The sequence below is a fragment of the Lolium perenne genome, chromosome 1 (assembly GCF_019359855.2).
Source record: "Lolium perenne isolate Kyuss_39 chromosome 1, Kyuss_2.0, whole genome shotgun sequence".
Lineage (NCBI taxonomy): Eukaryota > Viridiplantae > Streptophyta > Magnoliopsida > Poales > Poaceae > Lolium > Lolium perenne.
In genome coordinates, this window is record NC_067244.2 from 57,640,761 (window position 1) to 57,661,333 (window position 20,573).

Here is a 20,573-nt window from a genome sequence, read left to right on the forward strand (position 1 = left end):
GGGAGAGAGAGGAGGAGAGAGAGGGCAGAGAGAGGGGGAGAGAGAGATGGAGAGAGAGAGGGAGGGAGAGAGAGTGAGAGAGAGAGGGAGAGAGGGAGAGAGAGAGAGGGAGAGAGGGAGAGAGAGGGAGAGAGGGAGGAAGAGAGGGAGGGAGAGAGGGAGGGAGAGAGAGAGGGAGAGAGAGGGAGAGGGAGACGGAGAGAGAGAGAGATAGCAATAGTCTAGAGCTGGTACTATAGCTCTTATCCTCGTTCTTGTGTTCTCAAACCATGTGGAGTTGAGTCACAAGGGATGGGGGTGGGCGCCTTTGTGACGAACCCAACAAGCCCGGTCACGAGTCAGTCGACCAAGTTCTTGGTCGTGTCTATGTGTACGTGTTGCGTGCATGCATGCTAGGGAAATCAAAGTCATATGTGTGATATGTGTGTCCATCAACCTGGCCAACCGATGCATCGTCAGACGAAAGCTATGTCACGGAGATTGGTCGTACACTATCGCTTGGTGGCTGCGGGTGAGTCCAAGGAAAAAAACTGAACATGAGAGGGGGAGAGAGAGGGAGAGAGAGGGAGAGAGAGGGAGAGAGGGAGAGAGAGAGAGGGAGAGAGAGAGAGAGAGAGGGAGAGAGAGAGGGAGAGAGAGGGAGAGAGGGAGGGAGGGAGGGAGGGAGGGAGAGAGAGAGGGAGAGAGAGGGAGAGGGAGAGGGAGAGAGAGAGCTATAGTCTAGAGCTGGTACTATAGCTCTTATCCTCGTTCTTGTGTTCTCAAACCATGTGGAGTTGAGTCACAAGGGATGGGGGCGGGCGCCTTTGTGACAAACCCAACAAGCCCGGTCACGAGTCAGTCGACCAAGTTCTTGGTCGTGTCTATGTGTACGTGTTGCGTGCATGCATGCTAGGAAAATCAAAGTCATATGTGTGATATGTGTGTCCATCAACCTGGCCAACCGATGCATCGTCAGATGAAAGCTATGTCATGGAGATTGGTCGTACACTATCGCTTGGTGGCTGCGGGTGAGTCCAAGGAATAAAACTGAACAAATGCAATATTTACTCGCGGAAGAGAAAAATGACTAGGGATGGGATCATGGCGACTTTGTAATCAAGATATCCTAGGATATTGTTAGAATGATAAATTGTACCCCTATTAATAAGATATTTAAAGATAATAAAGTAGATATGGGAACATACAAACATGCTACAATACGTCAAAGTGGCACATTATTATGTGGATGAATGTGATTGCTGTTTTTATATGATTTCACTTCCACTCATATGATTAGTTCATCCAAATGCCTCAGATAATTTATTTATTGAAAAATCAACACGTTTCTAGAAATCAAATACATTTCTAACTTAGCATTTATTTATTTAAAAAACATTGTTGTACTTGTAGATAGATGATACAATTAACATTATTGTACTTGGAGTTGCAGTCTTACATGTGGATAGTGGTATTAGCCATAATAAACAAATATCAGTCCATATTGTGTGGTAAAATGTTGTATAAGAAAAAATATTTCAAATATAGTGGCATGATAATCTATAAAATGTAAAAAAAATATTTAGCATAAACATAGGAGATATTATTTGTTGTATCTAATTAATCAATAAGAATGCTCTGAAACAACACTTAGTCTATTTTAGCATATTCAATGGTTAGACCAACAATATAGATATAGAAGAAGGTAAGAAAGGACAACTCACATGTATTCTTTCTAGTATCTGCATTGGCGAGTTTGCCTCGGCTTTTGAGAGAGGCTGATGTGTTTGACATTTTTTAATATAAAAATAGGTAATTCATAATATTTAAACATATCTAATCATTTAATTAATGTCATTCAGATTATATTATCTAATACTTTATTGTCTTATGCTCGTATCGGCACATTGCTATATAGTTTTGCTCTAATATATAAGTAGTATATTTGTAGTTTTGTGTAATTCTAATTGTTAATATATAACTCCAACTTAGAGCATCTCCAACAGGCGTGCTAAAACGGCCGCGCGGTACAAAACTATTGGTTTGGCGCGCGCGGGTACCCGCGCGGAGCTCCAGCGGACGCGGGAAAAAGGCGTGTGCGCTAAAAAAAATTGCCGCGCCCGCGCGTTTGCGCTATTCCGCGCGGGAAAGTTGCCGCGTGCGCTGTCGCGCGCGCTATAAACGCGACACGCGCGAACGCGGCCAACCGTCTGAACTTTCCACGCTTCACTCCGCCTCTCTCTCTCCCCACCGCTCTCCCTCCAGCCGACGGTCCGCCTTCGCGCCTCCGTCGAGATGCCTCCGCGCTGCCGCCCCGCCTCCGGCTACCACGGTGTTCGGGCGCGGACGAGCGGCCGCTTCGATGCGGAGATCCGCTTCGGCGATGAGCGGATACGCCTCGGAACTTTCGACACCGCGCACGAGGTGGCGCGGGCGTACGACGCCGTCGCCTGGCGCCTCGGACGCTCCCGCCGGACTATGAACTTTCGTGATGTCTGGATGCGGGAGCAGGCGGAGCAGCTCGCGCCGCCGCCACCGGTCATCACGCGCGAGCAGCAGCGCCGCCAACGGGAGCTCGAGCAGCTCCTCTGCATCGCCGAGCCTAGGATGGTCGGCGGCGTGGGGGCCCGACCTGAATAAAGGTGGCGGTCCTAGGGTCTCTCTTGGGCGAAGATGAAGACTGACCTGAGGTTTGCTCTTCTCGATCTGGCTGGAGTGTTGAGTTCCGGAAGACGCCGCTGGCAAATGTAACAGTGCTTTTTTTGCCTGGAGTTTGTTGGATCGGTGGTATTCGGTCGTGCGCACCCATACTTTTATTTCGGCCGATTGGTTCTGGAGGGAGCGGCGTGAAGCTCTGGTCTGTTTTAGCATCAAGTGACATTTTGATCCAGGATGCAGTCAGATGAAGGGAATAACATGAAGGCCGGAGCGGAGGACTAGCTAAGCGAGGTTCAAGTCTCCGCGTTGTTGAGAGACTTGCTTGGTGTCCCGGGATTTGCAGCAGTGATATGGAAGTGGGGGCGGCAGCACAGGTGAAGTTCAGCGTCCTACCTTTCAGGGTGAAAACCCAAGGTCTGGCCTTAACTGGTTGTACCTGGCAATGACCTTGTTGGAGACATTGTTTTGAGAGCGGAGACTATCTTTAGAGTAAAAACCTAAGATCGTTAGTCGGGTGATGACGGCGCTGGTGCACTGTTTCCTTCTTGGAGGCGTCGTTTTTGGAGATCGCAGCTCTTGCTCTCGTTTTCCTTCTCATTTTCTCTTGCAATTTCTTTTTTCGAGAGTGCGCTAAATGCGCACCATATCTTTATAGAAGGCAGAAAACAGATATACAAGAAGCCGTACAACAAGTTGCGAACAACTGAGCCGGCGAGCTCCAACACACACACCTAAGCCTACTCTCGCGGCACTAAGTGCCTCCCTCCGACTCTCGCGAACTCCCACAACCTTAACTCCTCCCTAACGCTATCTATGATTTGCACGGTGTTCAGCTGGAGACGAACATTGCCGAACACCCGGGCATTGCGCTACTTCCAAAGCGTCCAAGCCACCGGAATCACCAGGGAGTCGAACCTCCTTCTGTCACTCTTCTGAACTTCTCTTCGGGCCTGAAGGAGATATGCCCTAGAGGCAATAATAAAGTGGTTATTATTTATATCTTTATGTTTATGATAAATGTTTATATATCATGCTAGAATTGTATTAACCGAAACATTAGTACATGTGTGATATGTAGACAAACAAGAAGTCCCTAGTATGCCTCTTAAACTAGCTTGTTGATTAATGGATGATTAGTTTCATAATCATGAACATTGGATGTTATTAATAACAAGGTTATGTCATTGTGTGAATGATGTAATGGACACACCCAATTAAGCGTAGCATAAGATCTCGTCATTAAGTTATTTGCTATAAGCTTTCGATACATAGTTACCTAGTCCTTATGACCATGAGATCATGTAAATCACTTATACCGGAAAGGTACTTTGATTACACCAAACACCACTGCGTAAATGGGTGGCTATAAAGGTGGGATTAAGTATCCGGAAAGTATGAGTTGAGGCATATGGATCAACAGTGGGATTTGTCCATCCCGATGACGGATAGATATACTCTGGGCCCTCTCGGTGGAATGTCGTCTAATGTCTTGCAAGCATATGAATGAGTTCATAAGAGACCACATACCACGGTACGAGTAAAGAGTACTTGTCAGGAGACGAGGTTGAACAAGGTATAGAGTGATACTGAAGATCAAACCTCGGACAAGTAAAATATCGCGAGACAAAGGGAATTGGTAATGTATGTGAATGGTTCATTCGATCACTAAAGTCATCGTTGAATATGTGGGAGCCATTATGGATCTCCAGATCCCGCTATTGGTTATTGGTCGGAGTGAGTACTCAACCATGTCCACATAGTTCTCGAACCGTAGGGTGACACACTTAAAGTTGGATGTTGAAATGGTAGTACTTGAATTATGGAATGGAGTTCGAATATTTGTTCGGAGTCCCGGATGAGATCCCGGACATCACGAGGAGTTCCGGAATGGTCCGGAGAATAAGATTCATATATAGGATGTCATTTTATGTGAAATAAAATGTCGCGGAAGGTTCTATGGAAGGTTCTAGAAGGTTCTAGAAAAGTCCGGAAGAAACCACCAAGGAAGGTGGAGTCCACAAGGGACTCCACCTCCATGGCCGGCCAGCCCTAGTGGGGGTGGAGTCCCAAGTGGACTCCACCATATGGGGCCGGCCAACCCCCACATGGGAGGTGTAAATCCCACCTTTTGGTGGGAGTCCTAGTTGGGCTAGGTTTCCCCCCTCCTATGGAAGGTTTTGGTTTCGGGTCTTATTCGAAGACTTGGACACCAACACTTGGGATCCACCTATATAATGAGGGGCCAAGGGAGGGGGCCGGCAAAACCCAAGACCATAGCTTGGCCGCCCCCCTTGAGTGGCCGGCCACCCCCTCCCAAACCCTAGCTTTGCTCCTCCACTTCATATTGCCCGCGTAGCTTAGCGAAGCTCCGCCGGACTTCTACACCGCCACCGACACCACGCCGTCGTGCTGTCGGATTCAAGAGGAGCTACTACTTCCGCTGCCCGCCGGAACGGGGAGGTGGACGTCGTCTTCATCAACAACCGAACGTGTGACCGAGCACGGAGGTGCCGCCCGTTCGTGGCGCCGAACCGATCGTGATCAAGATCTTCTACGCGCTTTGCAAGCGGCAAGTGATCGTCTACCGCAGCAACAAGAGCCTCATCTTGTAGGCTTTGGAATCTCTTCAAGGGTGAGACTCGATACCCCCTCGTTGCTACCGTCTTCTAGATTGCATCTTGGCTTGGATTGCGTGTTCGCGGTAGGAAAATTTTTGTTTTCTATGCAACGTTATCCTACAAAGTGGTATCGCAGCCGTGTCTATGCATAGATGGTTGCACGAGTAGAACACAATGGTTTGTGGGCGTTGATGCTCTTGTTATCTTTAGTTTGAGTACTTTGCATCTTTATGGCATAGTGGGATGAAGCGGCTCGGACTAACTTTACATGACCGCGTTCATGAGACTTGTTCCTCGTTCGACATGCAACTTGTATTGCATAAGAGGCTTTGCGGGTGTCTGTCTCTCCTACTATAGTAAAGATTCAATTTACTCTTCTATTGAAAACATTAGTATCAACGTTGTGGTTCATGTTCGTAGGTAGATTAGATCTCTCGAAAACCCTAAACCACGTAAAATATGCAAACCAAATTAGAGACGTCTAACTTGTTTTTGCAGGGTTTGGTGATGTGATATGGCCATAATGTGATGATGAATATGTATGAGATGATCATTATTGTATTGTGGCAACCGGCAGGAGCCTTATGGTTGTCTTTAAATTTCATGTTGAGTAGTATTTCAAAGTAGTTGTAATAGTTGCTACATGGAGGACAATCATGAAGACGGCGCCATTGACCTTGACGCTACGCTCGACGATGATGGAGATCATGCCCGAAGATGATGGAGATCATATCCGTGCCTTGGAGATGAAGATCAAAGGCGCAAGAACAAAAGGGCCATATCATATCACATATGAACCGCATGTGATGTTAATCCTTTTTATGCATCTTATTTTGCTTAGATCGCGACGGTAGCATTATAAGATGATCCCTCACTAAAATCTCAAGATAATAAAGTGTTCATCCTTAGTAGCACCGTTGCCAAGTCTTGTCGTTTCGAAGCACCTCGTGATGATCGGGTGTGATAGATTCAATAAGTACATATGACGGGTGCCAGACAGCTTGGCACAGGCGGATACGAAGGGGGCCTTGACGAGCCTAGCATGTACGTACATGGTCTCGGAACACGTGATACCGAAAGGTAGAGCATGAATCATATGGTTGATATGATGAACACTTTGAGTGTTCGCCATTGAAATCACACCTTTTCTCGTGATGATCGGGTTTAGGTGCGGTGGATTTGGTTCGTGTGATCACTAAGACAATGCGAGGGATATTGTTTTGAGTGGGAGTTCACTTAGGTTTTTAATTATGTTGAATTAAAATTTGAACTCAATTTGTCATAAACTTAGTCTAAACTATTGCAAATATATGTTGTAGAGATGGCGTCCCCAATCAATTTTAATCAGTTCCTAGAGAAAGAGAAACTTAAGAGCAACGGTAGCAACTTCACCGATCGGTTCCGTCATGTGAGGATCTTCCTCTCTCGGCGGAAATCTGCAATTTGTGCTTGATGCACCGCTAGGTGACCCTCCCGTAAGATGAATCCGATGAAGTAAAAGCTGTTTACGCGACTCGAAAACTCGGTACTCTCAAGTTCGGTGCAGCCATCCCGTGCGCCTGGAATCCGATCTTCAAAAACGTTTTGAGCACCATGATCCTCATGAGTTGATGAATGAGCTGAAAGCTATATTCGAGACTCATGCGGCCGTGGAATGCTATGAAGCATCGAAACATTTCTTCAGCTGTATGATGGAAGAAGGCAGCTCCGTTAGTGAGCACATGCTCGCCATGACCGGGCATGCGAAGAAACTCGTGACTTGGGAATAGTGATTCCTAACAGATCGGGGATTAATCGTGTCCTTCAATCACCGCCACCAAGTTACAAGAACTTTGTGATGAACTACAATATGCGTAACATGAACAAGGAGTTACTCGAACTTTTTGGCATGCTAAAAGTCACGAGATTGAGATCAAGAAAGAGCACCAAGTGTTGATGGTCAACAAGACCACCAGTTTCAAGAAACAGGGCAAGTCTAAGGGAAAATTCAAGAAGGGTGGCAAGAAAGCTGCCACGCCTCCTATGAAACCTAAGAACGGCCCTAAGCCCGATGCCGAGTGCTATATCGCAAGGAGAAGGGACACCTGGAAGCGTAATTGCTCCAAGTATCCGGCTGATCCGAAGAGCGGCCTTGTCAAGAAGAAGAAAGAAGGTATATTTGATATACATGTTATAGATGTTCATTTCACCGGTTCTCGTTCTAGTACTGGTATTTGATACCGGTTCGGTTGCTCATATTTGTAACTCGAAACAGAACTAAAGAATAAACGACAACCGCCGAAAGATGAAGTGACGATGCGCGTTGGAAACGGATCCAAGGTCAATGTGATCGCAATGGCACACTTCCTCTACATCTACCTTCGGGATTAGTTTTAAGCCTAAATAATTGCTATTATGTACTGCGTTGAGCATGAACATTATATCCGGATCTTGTTTAATGCAAGACGGTTATTCATTCAAGTCTCGAGAATAATGGTTGTTCTATTTTTATGAATAATATCTTTTATGGTCGAGCACCACAAAAGAATGGCTTATTTCTATTAGATCTCGATAGTAGTGATACGCATATACATAACATTGATGCTAAGCGAATTAAACTTAATGATAATTCTACTTATATGTGGCACTGCTGCCTTGGTCATATTGGAGTGAAACGCATGAAGAAACTCCATATCGATGGATTACTTGAATCACTTGACTTTGAGTCACTTTATAGATGCGAAGCATGTCTAATGGGTAAAAATACAAAGACTGCAGTTTCTGGTATGATGGAGCGAGCCATCGACTTATTGGAAATCGTACATACAGATGTATGTGGACCAATGAGCGTAGCATCGCGTGGTTATCGTTATGTTCTGACCTTCACAAATGATCCGAGTAGATATGGGTATATCTATTTCATGAAACATAAATCCGAAACTTTCGAGAAGTTTAAGGAATTTCAAAGTGAAGTAGAAAATCAACGTAACAAGAAGATCAAATTTCTACGATCTGATCGTGGAGGTGAATATCTGAGTTATGAGTTTGGCATGCATTTAAAGAAATGCGGAATACTTTCACAATTGACACCGCCGGGAACACCTCAACGAAACGGTGTGTCCGAACGTCGTAATCGAACTCTCTTAGATATGGTTCGTAGTATGATGTCTCTTACTGATTTGCCGTTATCATTTTGGAGTTATGCATTAGAGACAGCCGCATTCACTTTAAATAGAGCACCATCAAAATCGTAGAAACGACACCGTATGAATTATGGTTTAATAAGAAACCTAAGCTGTCGTTCTCGAAAGTTTGGGGTTGCGAAGCCTATGTAAAGAAGTTACAACCGGACAAGCTAGAACCCAAAGCGGAGAAATGCGTCTTCATAGGATACCCTAAGGAAACTATAGGGTACACTTTCTATCACAGATCCGAAGGCAAAATCTTTGTTGCTAAGAACGGAACCTTTCTTGAGAAAGAATTTCTCACTAAAGAAGTGACTGGAAGAAAAGTAGAACTCGATGAGATTGATGAATCTATACTGCGTTGATCGTAGTAGCGCAAGATCTGAAGTTGTACTGCATCGCCTACATCGGCAACAGAGGAAGCTAATGATAATGATCATGAAACTTCGAACGAGGAAACTACTGAACCTCGCAGATCGACAAGGGAACGTGCCACTCCCGATTGGTATGATCCTTGTCTAAATGTCATGATTGTGGATAACAATGATGAGGACCTGCGACGTATGAAGAAGCGATGATGAGCCCAGATTCCAACAAATGGCAAGAAGCCATGAAATCCGAAATGGGATCCATGTATGATAACAAAGTATGGACTTTGGTAGACTTACACGATAGCCGAAAGGCTGTCGAGAATAAATGGATCTTCAAGAGAAAAACAGATGCCGATGGTAATATTATCGTCTATAAAGCTCGACTTGTCGCAAAGGGTTTCCGACAAATTCAAGGAGTTGACTACGATGAGACTTTCTCACCTGTAGCGAAGCTAAAATCTGTGAGGATTTTGTTAGCAATAGCTGCATTTTTCGATTATGAGATTTGGCGTATGGATGTCAAAACGGCGTTCCTTAATGGAGACATTGAGGAAGAGTTGTATATGGTACAACCCAAAGGTTTTGTCGATCCTAAAAATGCCGACAAAGTATGCAAACTTCAGCGTTCAATCTATGGACCGAAGCAAGCATCAAGAAGTTGGAACCGACGCTTTGATAAGGTGATCAAAGACTTCGGGTTTATACAAAGGTCATGGAGAGGCCCTCGTATTTACAAGAAAGTGAGTGGGAGCTCTGTAGCATTCCCGATATTATATGTAGATGACATATTATTGATCGGGAATGATATAGAACTATTAAGCAAGTGTTAAGGGATATTTGAATAATAGTTTTTCAATGAAAGACCTTGGTGAAGCATCATATATATTAGGCATCAAGATTTATAGAGATAGATCAAGACGCCTAATAGGGCTATCACAGAGTACATATCTGGACAAGATTCTAAAGAAGTTTAGAATGGACGAAAGTAAGAAAGGGTTCTTACCTATGTTACCATGCAAGGTATTGAGTAAAACTCAAGGACCGGCTACGGCAGAAGAAAGAGAAAGGATGAGTAACATCCCCTATGCTTCGGCAAGAAGGGCTCTATTATGTATGCCATGCTATGTACAAGACCGGATATAGCACATGTTGTTAGTTTGACTAGCAGATATCAAAGTGATCCAGGAATGGAACACTCGGACAGCGTCAAGAATATCTGAAGTACTTGAAAAGAACTAAGGATATGTTTCTTTGTTATGGAGGTGACCAAGAGCTCGTTGTAACAAGTTACACCGATGCAAGTTGGAACACCGATCCCGATGACTCTAAGTCACAATCTGGGTACGTGTTTATATTGAATGGTGTCTGCAGTAAGCTGGGCAAGCTCGAAAGGTGCACGGTGGCGAAGTCTTCAACGTAATCAGAGTACATAAGCGGCTTCGCAGGCTTCATCGAAGCGGTATGGATGAAGAGGTTCATTGTAGAGCTCGGTGTGGTTCCTAGTGCATTGGACCCATTAATCATTTATCGTGATAACATGGGTGCCATCGCCAATGCACAAGAGCCAAGGTCACACAAGAGGCTGAAGCATATCAAGCTGCGTTACCACTCGATTCGCGAGTACATCGAAGATGGAGAAGTAAAGATTTGCAAAGTACACACCGATCCGAATGTAGCAGATCCGTTGACTAAAGCTCTCCCTAGGGCAAAGCATGACCAACACCAAAATGCCATGGGTGTTAGGTATATTACAATGTAATCTAGATTATTGACTCTAGTGCAAGTGGGAGATCGAAGGAGATATGCCCTAGAGGCAATAATAAAGTGGTTATTATTTATATCTTTATGTTTATGATAAATGTTTATATATCATGCTAGAATTGTATTAACCGAAACATTAGTACATGTGTGATATGTAGACAAACAAGAAGTCCCTAGTATGCCTCTTAAACTAGCTTGTTGATTAATGGATGATTAGTTTCATAATCATGAACATTGGATGTTATTAATAACAAGGTTATGTCATTGTGTGAATGATGTAATGGACACACCCAATTAAGCGTAGCATAAGATCTCGTCATTAAGTTATTTGCTATAAGCTTTCGATACATAGTTACCTAGTCCTTATGACCATGAGATCATGTAAATCACTTATACCGGAAAGGTACTTTGATTACACCAAACACCACTGCGTAAATGGGTGGCTATAAAGGTGGGATTAAGTATCCGGAAAGTATGAGTTGAGGCATATGGATCAACAGTGGGATTTGTCCATCCCGATGACGGATAGATATACTCTGGGCCCTCTCGGTGGAATGTCGTCTAATGTCTTGCAAGCATATGAATGAGTTCATAAGAGACCACATACCACGGTACGAGTAAAGAGTACTTGTCAGAGACGAGGTTGAACAAGGTATAGAGTGATCTTGAAGATCAAACCTCGGACAAGTAAAATATCGCGAGACAAAGGGAATTGGTAATGTATGTGAATGGTTCATTCGATCACTAAAGTCATCGTTGAATATGTGGGAGCCATTATGGATCTCCGTATCCCGCTATTGGTTATTGGTCGGAGTGAGTACTCAACCATGTCCACATAGTTCTCGAACCGTAGGGTGACACACTTAAAGTTGGATGTTGAAATGGTAGTACTTGAATTATGGAATGGAGTTCGAATATTTGTTCGGAGTCCCGGATGAGATCCCGGACATCACGAGGAGTTCCGGAATGGTCCGGAGAATAAGATTCATATATAGGATGTCATTTTATGTGAAATAAAATGTCGCGGAAGGTTCTATGGAAGGTTCTAGAAGGTTCTAGAAAAGTCCGGAAGAAACCACCAAGGAAGGTGGAGTCCACAAGGGACTCCACCTCCATGGCCGGCCAGCCCTAGTGGGGGTGGAGTCCCAAGTGGACTCCACCATAGGGGGCCGGCCACCCCCCACATGGGAGGTGGGAATCCCACCTTTGGGTGGGAGTCCTAGTTGGGCTAGGTTTCCCCCCTCCTATGGAAGGTTTTGGTTTCGGGTCTTATTCGAAGACTTGGACACCAACACTTGGGATCCACCTATATAATGAGGGGCCAAGGGAGGGGGCCGGCAAAACCCAAGACCATAGCTTGGCCGCCCCCCTTGAGTGGCCGGCCACCCCCTCCCAAACCCTAGCTTTGCTCCTCCACTTCATATTGCCCGCGTAGCTTAGCGAAGCTCCGCCGGACTTCTACACCGCCACCGACACCACGCCGTCGTGCTGTCGGATTCAAGAGGAGCTACTACTTCCGCTGCCCGCTGGAACGGGGAGGTGGACGTCGTCTTCATCAACAACCGAACGTGTGACCGAGTACGGAGGTGCTGCCCGTTCGTGGCGCCGGAACCGATCGTGATCAAGATCTTCTACGCGCTTTTGCAAGCGGCAAGTGATCGTCTACCGCAGCAACAAGAGCCTCATCTTGTAGGCTTTGGAATCTCTTCAAGGGTGAGACTCGATACCCCCTCGTTGCTACCGTCTTCTAGATTGCATCTTGGCTTGGATTGCGTGTTCGCGGTAGGAAAATTTTTGTTTTCTATGCAACGTTATCCTACAGGGCCCTAATTCACCGATCCTCCAAACTATATGCTAGGTGTGGCAAGACCACCTCAAACTGGTTTGTATGCAAGCAACCGAGCCACACCGCTCTCGCGTAGGGGCATAGGGTGATAATGTGGTCCACTCGGTCCTCCTCCTGCAAGCACGTGTAACAAGTTTCAGTGTGATCCGTGATGCCATGCCTGAATCTTCGCTCCGCAGTCCAGAGCCTATTCCTGAGCGCGAGCCATATGAAAATCTTGCATTTGAGTGGCGCGAAGGACTTCCAAACCGGCTTATGCGCTCCGTCAATCACCGATCCTTGGCAAAGCATCAGGTAGGTTCCTTTCGCCGTGTAACCTCCCGAATCTGATCCTTTCCAGACAAACCGATCCGGGACAGTTACATCCCTTTTTACCCGCTCCATTTCTTCCCAAAGATGGATGCACTGAGAACAAACCTCAACCGAAATCAGGTCAGGTGGTATATCTGAGATCCAAGCGTTGTTGATTAGCGCATCCGAAGCCAGTCTGCTATTCTTTCGCCTGGTAGGGACAATCGCATTAACCGCAGGAGCAATATCGTCGATCCTTTGACCATGAAGCCATCTGTCCTTCCAGAACCAGATGTTCCTCCCATCTCCTATGACAAAACTGACGCAACTCTGAAAGACATCGGTGACCCTGTCATCCTTCGGCAAACTCAATCCTTGCCTGGGCCGATTGGGATCTGTCCGTTTGAGCCACTCCCATCGAACCCGCAGGGCCAGGCCTTGCCTCCTCAAATCCTTGATGCCCAGCCCTCCAAAGCAAATGGGTTTGCAGACGCTTTCCCAGGCAACCAAACACTGTCCCCCATTCACCTCCTTCTTCCCCGCCCAAAAGAATGCTCTTAGCCACTTGGCCACTTCCTCCAGGAGCCACGTCGGGGCATCTTCCACAAGGAGTTGGTGTACTGGCCTTGCCGAGTTCACCGCCTTGATGAGCACCAGCCTCCCCGCTCGTGCAATCATGCCACGCTGCCATGCCGGCACGCAATGGATTACCCTGTCCAGGGCTGGCTGCCACTCAGCCTTGGTAAGGGGGCGCAGCGCAAGCTGGAGGCCCAAGTATTTGATCGGGAAACTTGCAAGCTCGCAGCCCAGCACCTCCTTCACTCTTTCTCCTTCCTCCATACTCCCACGGATCAGTGTAGCTGTGGTCTTGCGGTAGTTCACGTGCAAACCCGACGCTTCTCCAAAAATACTCAATATTTCATGCAGTGCTCTTAGTTCAAGCGCCTCTGGCTTGAGGAAAACCACCACGTCGTCTGCATATACTGACAGTCGCTGGATGGGGGAGATGCCTGCAAGGTTGCTGAACAGCTGCGCCTCCACAGCCTTCTCAATAATTCTGGTGAGCACCTCCATACCAATAACAAACAACATCGGCGAGGTGGGATCCCCTTGCCTCAATCCTCTGGCATGATGTGCGCCTGGAACCCCGTTGACTATGACCCTGGTATTCGCCGTGTAAAGCAGCAGGGCAATCCATTGCAGAAACCGCTCCCCGAACCCCATCCTCCGTAAGACCTCCAGCAAAAAGGCCCAAAATATGGAATCGAACGCACGCGAAATATCCAATTTTAGAAGCACGCCCGGACGCTTTCTCTGATTTATACGTCTCGCAACCTGTCATACGAGCACGAAATTATCATGGAGCGCTCTTCCCTTGACAAAGGCTGATTGGTTTATACTGACTATGTCTCGCAGTCGTTTCCTCAGGCGATTCGCTATGATCTTCGAGAAAAGTTTGGAAAAACTGTGGACTAGACTAATCGGACGATAGTCTCCAACCTCCAGGGCCTCAGGTCGTTTGGGGATGAGAGTTATTAGCGCACGATTTAGCCTGCCGAACCCTCTTCCATCCCCAACTCCAAGTTTGTGGAGGGCCGCCATAACATCTCCCTTGATCACCGGCCAAGCTCTTTGGTAAAACGCACCAACAAAACCATCCGGTCCAGGGGCTCTATCCGATGGCATTTCCTTGATCACACCCCACACTTCTTCCTCCGTGAAAATGTTCTCCAGATCGGCAAGATCAGTTGGCTGGATACCGAGCCTCTCCAAATCGATCTCAAAATCTCTGTTCTGGATCTCGTAACAATTATAGTCACAGATTCACAGTTGAGTGCGATTGTGCCGCGCGGAGGCTTTACAGCAACTGTTGGAGATGCTCTAAGATCAGTGTTCAATTGTTACGAGAGATTGCCACACATCGATTCATTCCGTACTTTCAGTGAAGTTAGAGAACAACAACGATCAAGCTAGCATCAAGTAAGACGGATACTCATATTCCAGCACACAAAGAATGAAGAGTTGATGCAACAGCTGCCTTATATAAATAGTTGGTATGTATAAATATGTTCTCTTCGAATAATATACTCTAAGCAACAAACATCAGGTATCACAAATGGAAAAAAGAATTCACAATGTCCGCTGCAGGTTTCGTGGAGTCTTCACGGTTTGTGGTTCTCAGCAGCAGGGGCGACAAGGATACTAACAAACATGGGCATAATTCAGATAAACTCGTCTTCATCTACAACAAAAAATCCCATCTAACCCCCTCCGGTATTTACACGAGGGGGGCAGATATCGAGTGAATCTCTTCAATGCCGATCAGCAGTTGACGCCGCACTGCCCCAAGGCGACGGCTTTCTGGGTGTCGGAGATGAAAGGGTCGATCTTCACCCACAAGAGGGAGAAGATGGACGCAAGCAGAATGGACCAAACAATGACGATAGTTGGCGTGCGGTTCTGCTTTCCCATGAGACCCTTGAGGAAGGGGTAGAGATGGAGGATCACCCAGATGGAGAAGAAGAGCTTTCCGAAAAGTGGACCCCAAGATTGGTAACCACTGTTGATGGCATATGATATACCAGCCACCATGCCCACCAGGTTAATCACCAGGACGGTGGTAGGAGGGATGAGGAGACTTGTCCACTTGAACACATATAGCTCAGCAAAGTCGCCATCCTCATCGTTTGCCTTGGAGGTAACCGTGAAGTTGGTGTCAATCCCGGCCAACACTTTGAGCAGACCCTGGAACACGGCGAAGAGATGGGCAGATGTGCCACCAATAACCCAGAACTGCTCGTTTCTCCACCAGTCCTCAATGCCAACACCACTCCACTGGAGCTCCAATATACCGGTGGCCATAATGGACGCAAACATGAGAATAAAGAACAGCCCAGCATAATTACTGATCTGCATATCGGAAAATTATAAGAATGTCAGAAAAATTGTCGCTGACAAAAGGAGGGTTTTAGCGATGCAGAGATATTAACTAGAAGAACAGATACCCAAGTAGAAATCATGATCAGACAAAACAATGTCAGCTCTTAGTCAGTAACAACATAGTGCAAAAAGATTTCTCATGACTAACCTCAGGAATGATAAATTTGTTGGTGAGGAGACAGATAGCAGGAAGCACACAATAGGCGATAAGTGGAAGGGATGTTATTGGATAAACAATGGTGTTAATGTAAGCAAATCTCTCCAGAAGTTTCAACCGCCCACCATAATTATACCAAATAGGACAATGTCTGCTAAACAGAATTTCAACTGACCCAAGAGCCCAACGGAGCACTTGATTAAGACGGTCAGAAAGATTGATTGGCGCAGAACCCTTGAAACAAGGCCGTGATGGCATGCAGTAGATTGATATCCAACCTCTGGTGTGCATTTTAAACCCAGTAAGAATATCCTCAGTAACTGAACCATAGATCCAGCCAATCTGAAACAATTAGAGAAAATCTCACTTACAGTCTTCTATCTCTGCATAAAACAAAAGAACAAGGGAAACTACTATTGTCCAACTAACCTCTTTCCCCCATTCGGTCTTGTCCTCATATCCACAGCTGATGACATGGATGGCTTCCTTCAGTAGGGATGCTGGGTTTGTTGAAGGTGGTATGCCTCCTTGAGTCATGAAGGTGGATGCCGTAAATATTGGAGACTGACCAAAGCGCTTCTCCAATTTCTTCTGTGACATAAGCATCGATCTTTCATCCTCATAACCTGATGAGATTCAGGAATAGTAATTAGTTGATGCCAGTCATAACTCAAAATCTAAGGAATTATTGGGACTAAAAAGTAGAGAACAGACAGAAGCACATTATTTTAGCGATGCAGTATACACAATGCATGTTATAAGATGCCAAGACTGGAAGTAAAATTGTACAAAGCACATACCTTCAATGCCCTCTTCTATATCTTCCATGTTGAAGATGGGAGCTGAAGACTCGGTTCTCTTCATCATACGGTTTTTATTATCCATATAACTCTTATTCTTCTTCTTTCTGCCACCGCAGAAGCTCTTAACAATAAAGTTAGGTTCCAAATCAGCTTCAGTTAATACAGGATCATATCCATACAGGGCCTGCCTATTGAAACAGCATCCTGTCCCCACATACATTGGACCCTGAATGCCGTCTAAACCTTTCATGTTGATCTGCAAAGTGGAAAACCATGTAAGACAAGAAAAATTGTTGTGATAATGAACAGTTGAACACAAGCACCACCAGACTTACATCAAAGAAGACTATGTTGCGATTAGCATATCGATCGTGCAAGTCAATGCCATCAAATCTTTGTGGAAATTGAACATAGCAAGTTTTTCTTCCTAGTGCAGGATCCATCATGAAGCACATTGCCTCTCTAAGAGCTTTGCTGCTATTGAAGTAGTGATCACAATCCACATTAAGTAGATAGGCACCATTTGTCAGCACAGCAGATACGCGAATCTGCCAGCCATCAAAAGGTAATCATATAATTAGTAAGGAACCAGATAAAAACGATGTACTGAACGAAGTGAACTTTGTGGAAGAGAACACGTACCAGTGCATTCATTGCACCAGCCTTCTTGTGATGCTGGAAGCCTGGCCTCTTTTCACGAGAGACGTACACAAGTCGTGGCAACTCATTTCCCTCAGTGTCAAGGCCACCACTGTGCCCCAGGAACACCTGAATTCCCAAAAAGAAAGTTTAATACATTGGTTTCAGATTAAATTTTCATCATTTCTAAGGGACGGCAGCATAAATGTAAAAGGCACCTGAATCATTCCAGGATGGTCTCTGGGGTTATTCCCAGGCCAAGCAGTGCCATCAGCCATGGTCCAGCCCTCTTCAGGTACTTTCTGAGCTTTGGCAACAAGGGCATTGATTCGTATTTTAAATTCTTCATACTCTCTCTGAAACAAAGAATGACCCGAAGTTAAAATCCAAGCAGAACTGGGGTAACATTATTCTAACCATGTGGTTTGTAGCTTACCTTCATTGATCGTCTTTCTTTAACAAAAGAAGGCTGGATTTTGTCCTTTAGGTAATCTATTTTTTGAGCAAAGTAAAACTCTGGAGCCCTTGGTTCAATGTTGTGCTTCTTGCAGAAGGGAACCCACTTCCTAGCAAATTCTGCAGTTTCTGAGAGTGACTCAAACGACAACATAGCGGAACCATCATCAGAAACATAGCATGACACTTTGTCAACAGGGTAATCCACAGCAAGAATGGACAGAACAGTATTTGCTGTGATCAGGGGAGGTTCCTTCAGTGGATCCACTGTACTGACAAAGATATCAATCGGAGCCAGCTGTGATGGCTCTCCCTCCCTATCATACCTATAAAAGTATTTAAGCACCTCAGGACACATGATGTTTAAAAAAAGGATGTTCTAGTGCCCAAAACTCTGGATAATTGTAAACCTATTATCGTAACTTACCTCAATGCAAGCCTGTCAAGGTATGTTTCCCGGTTGATTGGATACCATTTTGGGAATTGATCTAGCAGCCAAGATAAGGCAAACCAAATCTCACAAATAACAGACACTAGCCATAATCCATAAGCATCACGCACTGGATGAGAGACACGATACTGGAAGAAGAAGCATAGGATGATAAGACGGAGAATGATCACTATCCGGTAAAGGTTGAGCTGGTTTGCAGGAATAGGAACTATGCGGCTCATAGGTAGACGAGCATCATCAACCCTGCCAGAAACAGAAGTACAGATACATCAATATAATTATTAAAGCAAAATTTAGAATAGACATCAAACTGCAGCATACTACAGATAAAGCTATCTAAAATAGTGATTGAGAAAGGTTGTGCGTACATTTGCATATCTTCGCCATTTGAGCCAGTCCCCTCCATGTCTCCACCTCCTCTTGCATCTGGATACTTATTATTGGCCACCTGCATCATACTCTTGTCCTGTTTAACCCTCCAGCTCTCGACTCTTTCCTTCCAGTCAACACTATTGAGTCCATAAGAGTTCAAGTCCTTGTTGGGGTCCACAATCCTCACAGGAACTGAAATCATAGCAGAGAAATGTTATCACTTTTCATCCAATTAGCACATAAGTTCTCCAAACGAGGTGTTTACGAAAAATGCTTCAAAGAAAGTGATCCACGATGAGTAAGAACATACCTGGCACACTTGGATCAACATAGCTTGATGTTGGGCTGCGGATAGAATGGCGATCAGGGGAAGCATCAGGGATCTCTCCAGAGATCTGAAGAAAAAGTATAAATGTGTTATGCAAGGAATTCTCACGGAAACAAGATCACTTTCAGCAACGCAGGAAAGAATCTAGCCTGTGAATGACTAAAGAAAAATGACCTGGTGTCCACTTGTGAGGCGAGGAATGCGATGATGGGGTTCATGGCGTGAGGACGAAGACAGATCAAGGTCTTCTCCTTGACCGAGCTGCCACTCTGGACCTTTGCCGTTGTCCTGCTTGTAGTTGAACTCGTTGTCGAGATCATCGACGTCTTCTTCCTCCTCATCTCCCTGAACCCGGGGGCTACCTGAGTTTCGCCCACGGCAGAACAGGTGCCATATACATCAGTTACCGCCACCATTTATAAGGAAGACTAAACTAAGAGAAGATGGCGACGTGCAATTCTATACGCCGGGCAACAAGCACGGCCAGTAAGTACACTATGGCATTGGATCATATAGATTACGCAGGTGTCTCTCTCATAGGAAGCCAACAAGTTTTGTGAAGAAACAAACCTTTGAGCCTCTTGTATCTGGTCTTGCACTGAGGGCAGCACTTGTTCCCTTCCTTGCGCTCGTACTCGTAGCAAGGGCGGCAGACCGGGAAGGCGCACTCGTTGCAGGCAACGAATACATCGCCGGCGGCCGTGACCCCGACGGCGTCCCCGCATATCTGGCAGACAGCCGTAGCTTTTGGCTGCTTACCCTGCACCGGCAAGATAGAGAAAATGGTCAGCACATACCCATAGAAAATTACACAACTAGTCAGCAGACACAGCAATTCCCCTCTGCAGCATAAATCGATCGGCAATTGGACATTTTGCTCGGGTTAAAGTTCAGGATACGATCCAAATGTCAGGAATGTTGGCGGATGAGCATTACTTGCACGGTGTGAAGGTGAGGGCGGTCCATGAGTGACTGCTAAAATGCACACAGTGACTACTAAACATCAGTGATGTGATGCCATTCTAAGGAAGAGTTTAGGCTTGGGTTGAATTGCAAGGGGATGTCTGAAGTCTGAACCGGGTAATAACCCACTAAGCTGGGAACAATTCCGACCGGGACCTAGAGTCCTAGATCCACCGCGACCTAGATCCACCGACGCACCACCAGATCCACCTAAACCTCGCGCACGCGCGCGGCATGAGGCGGGAGCCGTGACGAACGGAAATGGCACCGACAAATTGGCACTACGGCAGGATGGGACGGGGAGAGACTTACAGGCGCGGGCGCGTCGCCGTCGTGGCGAATCGTGACGAACTCGTTGCGGTTGTGCGAGCCCGCGACCATCCCGGTGCTGGCCGCCATGTCGCGCCGCCTTCAGACCCCCCGCCGGTGCCGGTGACGGAGCTCGAGACAGAGAGAGCAAGGGAAATCCCCTAGATCGGAGAGGCCGCGGTGGAGATCGCCACCATTCCCAGATCCCACCGGCGCGGGAGCTCTGCCTCTCTCTCGGTAGCTCGCTGCTGCTCCGTCTCCACCTCCACTCCCTCTCCTCTTCTTACATACACACGCGCAGTGGAGTCGCCTTCCCCACCGGCTACCGCCGGTCGCCCGGTCGCGATCTTTTCCCAGCCGTCGGATCGAGCGTGGGACGCATCGGAGCCGTCGGATGGGGAAGGTGTGGGAGCGCGGACGTCCCCGTCGCGGCGCTGGCCACAGGCTGGAGGGTCGCAGACGGTGGG

The 20,573-nt window shown here is 46.3% G+C and overlaps 2 protein-coding genes across 2 annotated transcripts; one reads left to right on the forward strand and one right to left on the reverse strand.

The window, feature by feature from the left end:
• The first annotated feature begins 2,274 nt into the window (after positions 1–2,274).
• LOC127331382 (ethylene-responsive transcription factor ERF071-like) lies at positions 2,275–2,619 on the forward strand. Its single transcript, XM_051357522.1, has one exon. The coding sequence runs from the start codon at positions 2,275–2,277 to the stop codon at positions 2,617–2,619; it is 345 nt and encodes a 114-aa protein (XP_051213482.1).
• A 12,084-nt stretch (positions 2,620–14,703) lies between these two features.
• Positions 14,704–20,368, reverse strand: LOC127293239 (probable cellulose synthase A catalytic subunit 1 [UDP-forming]). Its single transcript, XM_051322823.2, has 14 exons — positions 20,110–20,368; positions 19,405–19,594; positions 19,009–19,196; positions 18,817–18,901; positions 18,503–18,698; positions 18,111–18,377; positions 17,664–18,009; positions 17,446–17,583; positions 17,231–17,356; positions 16,924–17,136; positions 16,586–16,844; positions 16,215–16,411; positions 15,777–16,127; positions 14,704–15,598 (listed from the first exon to the last, which is right to left on the reverse strand). Exons 1-14 carry the CDS (start codon positions 20,194–20,196, stop codon positions 15,011–15,013), a joined length of 3,231 nt encoding a protein of 1,076 aa, XP_051178783.1. The 5' UTR covers positions 20,197–20,368; the 3' UTR covers positions 14,704–15,010.
• Between the last annotated feature and the right edge of the window lie 205 nt (positions 20,369–20,573).